The 9062-nt window shown below is 47.6% G+C and overlaps 1 protein-coding gene across 1 annotated transcript in view; it reads right to left on the bottom strand.

Annotated features, from left to right (window-relative positions):
* PLD3 (phospholipase D family, member 3) overlaps positions 1-8887 on the bottom strand; it is a 25602-nt gene extending 16715 nt beyond the window's left edge. The window contains exons 1-6 of the mRNA XM_006900894.1: positions 8861-8887; positions 8688-8762; positions 8452-8594; positions 6927-7110; positions 4520-4640; positions 4314-4441 (exon numbers count right to left, since the gene is read on the bottom strand). Coding sequence (XP_006900956.1) covers positions 4314-4441; positions 4520-4640; positions 6927-7110; positions 8452-8594; positions 8688-8762; positions 8861-8887 — 678 coding nt within the window. The remainder of the gene's footprint in view (positions 1-4313; positions 4442-4519; positions 4641-6926; positions 7111-8451; positions 8595-8687; positions 8763-8860) is intronic.
* Between the last annotated feature and the right edge of the window lie 175 nt (positions 8888-9062).

Here is a 9062-nt window from a genome sequence, read left to right as displayed (position 1 = left end):
TTTAGGGCTGCTGTACATAGGGTCACTATGAGTCGCAAGTGACTTGACTGTACATAACAACAACAATAACAAGAGTCAGTTGACTTCATGGCACCTCACAACAATAGTAAAAGCACATTGTTGTGAAGAGACTATTAGTAGAATTAGAGAAATCAAAGGTAATTCTGGTGAGGGCTCAGTAGGGAATAAAGATCAATATCAAGAAGTCTCTGTTGTCTTAGGGAATACATATGGTGCCACCAACAGAATGTTAGCAATGAAGTTGTATTTTAGAACCATTGAGTCAGGACCGACCTTAGCCCCTAGCTGACCTTCCAGCGGATTTTCAGAGCCAGTAAATCACATGGGAAGAGACAGCCCAGCTTTCTTTGGCTGAGCACCACCAATTGGACTCAAACTGTGTGCTTTTATGTTAGCAAAGCAGCTCTTTACCACTCAGCCAGCAAAGCTAAATGTGCTTCTGATAAGTCTTAAAAAAAAAAAAGAGAGAACTTGTGATTGGAGGAAAAGTAATACTTTTTATATAGAGACAAAGAACTTGCCTGCATGAAGTTCAATGTTTCATGGGAGGAAGAATTTGGAATGAGTTTGAATATCAGGTTGAGGAGATTTATAAGCAAAGTCTTAAAAGGGCATGTGGTTTCTCTCTGCACGTTATAATAAAAATATGAGGAAAAGATATAAGACTTAAAATGAACTGAAGGAGCTCTGGTGGCATAGTGGCAAGAAGATGCGCTTCAATCCCGAAGGTGCATGGTTCGAATCCACCAGATGCTGTGCTAGAGAAGGAAGGGCAATCTCCTCCTGTTCCAGTCACATCCGATTCGATGGTATGCAACAACAACAACATAATGAACTGTGCACTCAAAGGCCAGACCTACTTGACTAATAAAGACTACTGTACTAAGTCATCCTTTGAGTTTGGATCTAAAGCTATTTCCACAGGTCACCTCCAGCCTTATTTTATAAACTGCCATCACCCATGAGTAATGTGTTCCCCAAATAATCATCTCTGTGAGGTCACATGATCCACGTTTACCCAGAACCAAAACGAGAAAGCACAGAAGGGAAGGGAAGCTAAATCAATGAAAACAGAACAAATGGACTGGAAGTGAGAATGCTGACACGGGGAGAAAAAGTAACCAATGACACAGAAGAATATGTATAAAAACTGTCCACGGGGAAACTAATTTGCAATGCAAACTTTCACCTAAAACAAGGTTACTCTCAGAAAACCATCTGTGCAAAATGAAAACAGAAGTTAAAACAATTTGGAAAATCCTGTTGTACCTACTAAGGACAAGTGTCCCAGAAGCTTCACCGAAGGATGTGGCTACACAGTCTTTTGTGATTAAGCCTGTGATTTGATGGCGCTCACCAACTACCATAGCAGAAAACCTATCATCTTAGACTAAGAGGAGAGAATTAAGAAAGAAGTCTGTGTATGTCTAGGAATTCTATAGGTAGGAGACAGGCCAAAGGAGCAACACTTGTCCTCCAAGAAAAGGGCTTGCCTGGAAGAGGTAGGAGATGAGCAGAACTGTTGGAAGAAATTCAAGAAGCAAGACCTTTTCTGTTTCAAAGGGTGGGGCCAAGGTGTCCTGGGTCTCCAAATGTGGGGACACAGAATCCTAGATGGACAGAATCAGATCTTCACTAGGTGGTTATATAGAGTGTGGGGCTACCATTAATGCCTGCCACGTGACAGGGCTGCAGTCCAAAGCTGAGGCATGGGGTTATGTCCCAAGGAGCAGAAGAATGGGTCCTGTAGTGACCCCTAAGGCCAAGGGAATAGAGTTGTCATCTCAGTGGAGCTGAAAGTGAAGCCTAGGGTTGAGGGCCTCCACCCAGAATTTAGAGAGTTGGGCCAATATCTAGCCTCTAGAGGGCCTGCCCAGCTGGTTCCAAAGAACAGTGGGTTATTTCTAAGCCTTTAGAGCGAATGTAATTTGTTCTCCTGGGTTTTAGAATTGATTTGGGGATCCCTTCTGTTTCTCTAATTTGTAATAGGAATGCCTACCTTGGGCCTCTTCCACTATTGCACTTTATAAGCTTGTAGTCAGATGCCACTGGTTCACAGATGAAGTCTGCCCTGGAAAGGAACAGGCCTAAAGTCTCACCCCTACATCCTACCGTATATCAACTATAGATCAATCGAAAGATGTGAGTTTGGACGTGGATTTAAGATTTTGGGGCATGATGGAGTGGATGTGGTTTTTATGTGTCAAGGACATCAATTTTGAAGGGTGAAGTGTTATAAACTGGGTTAAGTCCCTTCCAGAAGAGGTGCTGTAAATTCTAACCTCTATGTCTGGATGTTAGGGGGCTCTGGTAGCCTAATGATAAGGAGGTGCTCTGCCAACCTGAAGGCACACAGTTCAAATCCACCTGCTGCTCTGTGGGAGAAAGATGGGTAATCTTCTCTCATGTGATTTATCGCCCCTGCAAACCTGCTGGAGGGTCAGACATGTTCCGACTGGATGGTATAACAACATGCCTGGATGTTAAAACCTCATTTGGCAACCAGTGGTCTTTGTCATGTTAGCTAGAGTAAGGAGGAGTTAGGGTGTTTTCTAAATGAGTCTTTCTTTGAGATATAAAGGATGTTAAGCAAACCAGCAAAGAAGCAGAGATGGGAAAGAGAAATTAAGCCACATGAAGGTCGCCCAGAAGCAGAAGCTCCAGAGACAACAAAGAGAGCGAGCCTTCCTCCATAGGAAGGTGTCCTGAACTTGGACACCCAGCATCTTAAACAGTGAGGAAATAAATTTATTTCTTATAAAGCCACTCACTTGTGGTATTCCTGTTACAGCTAAAAACCCTCTGAGTCACCGCCAGGGAGTTGAAAACTGACTCATGGCTGACCCTTTAGCCAGTTTTCAGAGGCTGTAAATCATGAGGAGAACATTCATCTTTCTTCCTCAGAGCTACTGGTAGATTCAAACTGTTAGACTGATGTCGCTGGGTTAAGTACTGGGACGGGCATAAACTTGATGCAGGACTAAAATATTGTGCTACGTTTTAGTGAAAACCATTCAGATGTTCTGCAGCTCCCAGCTTCCCGGAAGGGCACGTGCTGTTGCTCTGCCTTCTTCCCCCTCTGGAGCCAGCTCTTAGGCTCAGCCTCAGTCTGCATGCTTCCTCCTCCAGAGAGCCCCTCATGACTGCAAGAACCCCATCTCCGCTGGCTTCCCTCATCACTATAGTGGCAGCCTTGTCCTCAGTGGAGCAGAGGACAGGCACTGGAGATGTGCCTTCAACATCCTCATTTCAGCTGGTCAAAAACAGTGGTTTGTTGAGTAATTACTTGCACATCAGCAATTACACTGTTTCTTTGTGCTGGCTTTGCACAAAGGCATTGATATCTGCCAGGTATCTCAGTTCTCATTTCCTCTGGGAAAAACCCCTCCCATAAGCCCGATATGGCTCCTCTTCTAGGAGGCTATTCCTGCTCCAGCCCCAACTCCTCTGCTAGTGATACCCCATCCTGGCTCTGTGTTCACTGCCCGAGCCTCCTTGGCTTGGCCCGGGCCTGGCCCCTCTCCCTGTGCCTCCTCTATGCAGCCCGCACCCCTCCATCTGTGCCTCTCCTGGTCCGGCCCTGACTACTGTCATGTGTGGTGACAAGTCTGTCTCCCCCTTTAAACTTGGAGCTCCAAGAAGTTAGCTGTTACCATCATGTTCACAGCCATCTCCAGGACTGGGCTTAGAACAGAATTATGGGAATAATACCCAGGGAGAGGCCCTGGGTAGGGGCTATCATCAGGGAAGGGAGGAACAGGGCAGTAGAGGGCTAGATTTGGGGTGGCTTGTGGTTATGGTGGTCTAGTGGTAAAGAGCTGCACTGCCAACTTGAGGGCATGTACATTGAACCCACCGGCTGACCGCTCAGAGACAGAAAGGTGGGCAATCTCCCCCCACATGTGATTTACTGCCTGTGAAAACCTACTGAAGGGTCAGCTATGAGTCGGTTCTTATTCGACAGTACATTAAGAGGCTCTGGTGGTCTAATGATAAGGAGCTGCGTTGCTATCCCAAGGGCACATGGCTGGAATACAGCAACTAACAGCTCAGAGACAGAAAGATGGGCAATCTCCTCCCACTTGATATACCGCCTCTGAAAACCCACTGGAAGGTCAACTATGAGTCCATTTTGACTTAACAGAACATAACAACAGAGGATATGGAGGAGGCAGGAAAGAGACTGGTCAAGAGGACTCTGGGGCTGAGGAGGGGCAGTGGTAGGAGGCTGGCTGCCTTGTGGGGCAGGTAGGGGCCTGGAGAAGGGGCTGGTAGGCAGGATGCAAGCAGACCTGGGTCAAGGAGCGCCAGTCCATATTGGCGCTGCCAAGGTAGAAGTGTGTCTGGTCCACCACCCAGAACTTGGTGTGCAGGACGCCATGGGTCAGCTTCTGCATGTCCACCGTGCGGACCTGGGCACCTTTGGGCAACAGGGATGGTGCAATCAGGGGTGGGCTTGACAGGTCCAGGCCCCCGCCACCCCGGCCCCCCGGCTCACCACTCTGCAGCAAAGCCTGTAGATTAGATTGGGTCTGGGACCCACTGGGCTTGCTGACAGCAATTCGGACCTTCACACCTCGGGGTGTCAGGGCCTGCAGCTGCCGAAGGACCTCTTCACCCTGGGGGGGAAGAAGGAAAGCTTCAGTGAGGCTCAGCCAGCCCACTCAGCGGCCCCACATGGCTTCTCCACGGGGTTACTCTGAAGGTGGGCTCTAAGATTTGATTGACACTAAGCCCATACAACCAGGTTTAGCCTTACAAGTGAAAACTCCCAACTCCTATCTTTATTTTAAATATTTGTTTCTCTGAGTCCCTTCCCAGTGTCCCCTAGAGCCTCCAGCCGTTCCTCCACTTCCTGGGGACCTCTGTAAGAGCCAGCATGCCTTTCTTGAAGTTGAGAGGCAAAGCTCAGGCTGGGGTGAAACATGAGGATGCTAGTAGTACTAGTGACAGCACACCCCTACCCTTCCAGGTCTAGGGGAGAAAACAGAGTTTGAGAGTTTAGTGGAGGCACAGGATCTGAACACAGACCATGTGACTGTCTGCTGTGGTAGTCCATGTCTTTTGTGGTTTTATAAATTACAATTTGAAGCTTACCCAGGAGATTAGTATTTAGTTCAACCATTCTTGCTGTTATGTGCTGTTGAGTCACCTGCAACTCAAAGTGACCCTTTGTATAACAGCTCTGAAACCTGCTCTGTCCTAACCTCACTGACTCCGACACACCTACCCCCATTGCCTTTGTTACTATTATCAATCCATCTCATCCAGGGTTTTCCTCTACTGTGCTGTCCCTCCACCCTTTCGAACATGATGTCTCTCTCCAAAGATTGGTCCCTCCTGGCCACGTGCCCAAAGTATGTGAGATGGAGCTTCAAAATCCTAGCCGCCGAGAAGAAATTTGATTTCACTCTCTCTAAGACAGAACTATTTGTTTTCTTGGCAGTCCATGGCATGTTCAAGACTCTTCTTCAGCACCACAACTCAAAGGCATCAGTTCTTCTTCTGTCATCCTTAATCCCTGTCCAGCTTTCTGATACATAGCAAGTAATTGTAAAGACCATGTCCTGGATCAAGTGCACCTTAGTTTCTAGACTGACATCTGTGCTTCTCAGTACTCTGGAAAGGTCCCTGACAGCAGATTTACCTAATGTAATTCATCTTTTGATTTTCTGACTGCTGGAACCAAGAGTGTTGACTGTGGAGCCAAACAAGCTGTAACTGTTAACAACCTCAATCGCTTCTCCATTCATCATGGTGCTGCCAACTGGCCCAGTGGTGAGAATCTTTGTCTTCTTGATGTTGAGCTTCAATCTACTTGGAAGACTACAGTCAACCAATGATACACATACCATTTTGTGACATGGGTTCCAATCCCCCCATGGTATCATCACTCTTTCCACTTTCCCTCTCTGGTTCTTATTTCTACTCATCCCTCCATTTGCTCCCTTCCTATCCTCTGAACCTGAGGAAATCTTTAAAACTGCTGGTCACAAAAAAAGGGTATAATAATTGTCTACGAATTATTATCTAGAAAAAACCAATGAGATTTGTAAACTTTCATTCAAATAAAATATACTTTTTTAAAAAAAGCAGCAGAGAAGGGGAGCTCTGGTGGCCTAGTGGCAAGAAGCTACACTGCAATCCCAGAAGCACACGGTTCAAATCCACCAGATGCTCTGCCGGGAAAGGAGGGACAATCTCCTCCTGTACCAGTCAGATCTGATTTGACGGTACACACACACAAAATAATAAAATAATTAAAAAAATTAAACAAACAAACAAACAAAAAAAAAAAGCAGCAGAGAAACAGTGGAAAGGCAGGGGGGATAATCAATGGCAAGAATTACCCATTTGAGATATTCCTTTTCACAGCCTGACACTTTTTGGGGGTTTTCCACATGGACTTATAAAAGGACATAATAATAGCAAATCCTTACATTGAGCTGGACTCTTGAGCTGGAATTTGCACAGATTAACTAACCTATTCCAGCTCCATCAGAATCCCAGGGGTCAGATGGCAGAGATTAGGCCCATTTTACAGATACAGAAAGTGAAACTCAGTAGATGAAGTGCTCCTCTGGGTCAGACAGGTGGGAAGTGGCTGGCTGGCTTTCAACTGGGCCTGCTGGCTACCTGGTATCCCAGCATGTGGGATGGGATCAAGGCTGCTTGTGGGTGAGTAACATCTACCAGCCTAATCCCTTGTAACCAAACCCGCACCTTGACATTCAGAGGGCTGCAGAGGACAATGACAAACGTCTCAGGAGCCAGAGGGTTGTGGAGAGACAGCAGCTTCCGGACACCTCTGTGTAATTTTCTGTTTAAGCAAAACTTGTTTCCTAGGCTGCCTGGCTCCTACCATCGCCACCCCTGTGCCTGCAAGGACTCAGGCTGCCACATACCTGCTGGGCAGAGGGCTCCTGGGTGTGAGTGTCATTATTGGTGAGGGTCCAGTAGAAGGAGGCGATGTCCAGGCTGCTGTGGGCCCCGGCGAGGAGGCCTAGCCAAGCCTGGCTGGTTGAGGGGTTGACACTGGACATGTTTGGGAATTCCAGGCCCTCGGGAATGCTCTCCACCAGCACTGCTCTGTGGGGTAAGGGTGGGAGGCATGTCAGCGACAGGGGAAGAGAATGAGAGACTATGTGCCTGTGTGTGTGCGCCTGTTCTCATGATTCTTAGAGGAAGATGTGTGTGTCCACAGACACAGATGGGAGATTGTGGTTGTAAAGTCTGTCCGTAGGTGTGGGTGGGAGAGCCTGCTATCTGTACTCATAGTTGTGGATGGAAGAATCTATCTGTCCATAAACATGGACAAAAGATTCTATTTGTATGTGGACATGTTGTTAGGAGAGGACAGTCCTCATAGAGAAGGATATCATGCTTCGAAAAGTGGAGGGTCAGTGAAAGACAGGAAGATCCTCAATGGAATGGCTTGACACAGCAACTGTAACAATGGGCTCAAGTATATCAGAGATTATAAGGATGGTACAGGGTGGAGTACGGTTCAGGTCCTTTGTACCCACGGTTGCTATGAGTCCTAATCAACTCAGAGGCACCTAACAACAATAAAGATGCATATTGTGGTCCTTGGGAGCTCTGATGGTCTAGAGGTAAGGAGTTGCACTGTCAACCCAAAGGCTTGTGGCTGGAATCCACCAGCTGTTCTGTGGGAGAAGGACAGACAGTCTCCTTTCATATGATTTATGACTCCACAGAAATAATTTTTATTTTGAATCAGTAGGTGTAAATAGTTAACATGCTTGAGTTCTAAACAAAACGTTAGAGATTCAAGTTCATCCAGAAGCACTTTGGAAGAAAGGCCTGGAGTTACTTCCAAAAGATTGGCCCCTGACCTCATGGAGCAGTACTAGGCCGACACAGAGAGGTGCCATGAGTAGTAATCAACTCTGAGATTGCAGTGCAGCTTCTTGCCACTAGGCCACCAGAGCTTCAGTAGGAATCAACTCAGTGACAACAGGTATATGTGTATTTGCCCACAGATGTGGAAAGTTGTCTGTGTGTAGATATCGTTCACAGATGTTGACAATAGATAGTCTGTATGTATCTGCCTGTCCACAGGTGAAGATGGATGATTATATGTGTGTGTGTCTGTATCTACCTGTCCACATCTGTATGTGTCCAAGACTGTATGCATGGCTATCTGTGTCTGTCCACAGGTGTGGATGGGCGATTGTATATGTCTGTATGCATATGTCAGTCCAGAGAAGTGGACAGAAGATGCTACTGAGGCTGCCACAGAACATTGCTTGTGGGGGAGGAACCTGTAAGCACATTATTGGGTCTGTAACATTGTCCTTTGTCCCTGTTATTTAATGTGGCTGAGTGCAGCCTCTGCTCAGTGCGCATCTGAGCTTTCTGGTCCAGGTGGATTCCTCCCACAACCATCCCAACCCTCCTCTCACTCACTCGCAGGGGTCGTAGCAGGGAGCTGGACGCTGGCTGGGCCCAAAGAGATGCAAGTCGCCGTATTCCCATAGGAAGAGCTGAGTCATCAGGGCTCCGAAGCCCACGACCGCCAGAATGAGGACCAGCAGGACCCAGCGGGCTTTCTAGGAGGAGTAAAAGGTAGTCAGTTAGAGCTGGGGGTTGGGGGGGACAGTGCGGCCCTTGCTGAGATGGAGAGGGTGGCAGGGAAACCCTACCTTCTCTGCAGCCTTCCATGCTTCTATCTCATTCATGGGTAACTCGTTGGCAGGTTCCTCAGCAGGCACCTTCAGCTGGGGGGATATGGGGTGCGGGTGAGAGGTCATTTCATGAGGGACTCCACCCCTCCATCGGGGCCAGCCCCTACCAACCTGGCTCCCCTTTCACCTACCTCCTGGTACATGAGTTTAGGCTTCATCATGCCTGACAGCTGGAAGGAGGCGGGAAGGTGGGTGTGTCAGGGTCTCCAAATTGAGGAAGGCCAAAGCTGGGGCTAGGCAGGTGGCTCAGCCTTTTGGAAGGATATCAAGGAGGGCGGGATCAGTCACAGGAGTCAAAAGACGCATTGGTTCTCCTCGCTCGTGACCACTGGG

The sequence above is a fragment of the Elephantulus edwardii genome, unplaced genomic scaffold (assembly GCF_000299155.1).
Source record: "Elephantulus edwardii isolate Elephantulus edwardi_28Jun2011 unplaced genomic scaffold, EleEdw1.0 scaffold00302, whole genome shotgun sequence".
NCBI lineage: Eukaryota > Metazoa > Chordata > Mammalia > Macroscelidea > Macroscelididae > Elephantulus > Elephantulus edwardii.
Note: the sequence above shows the minus strand (reverse complement) of the source record. Positions and strands in the feature narration are given on the sequence as shown.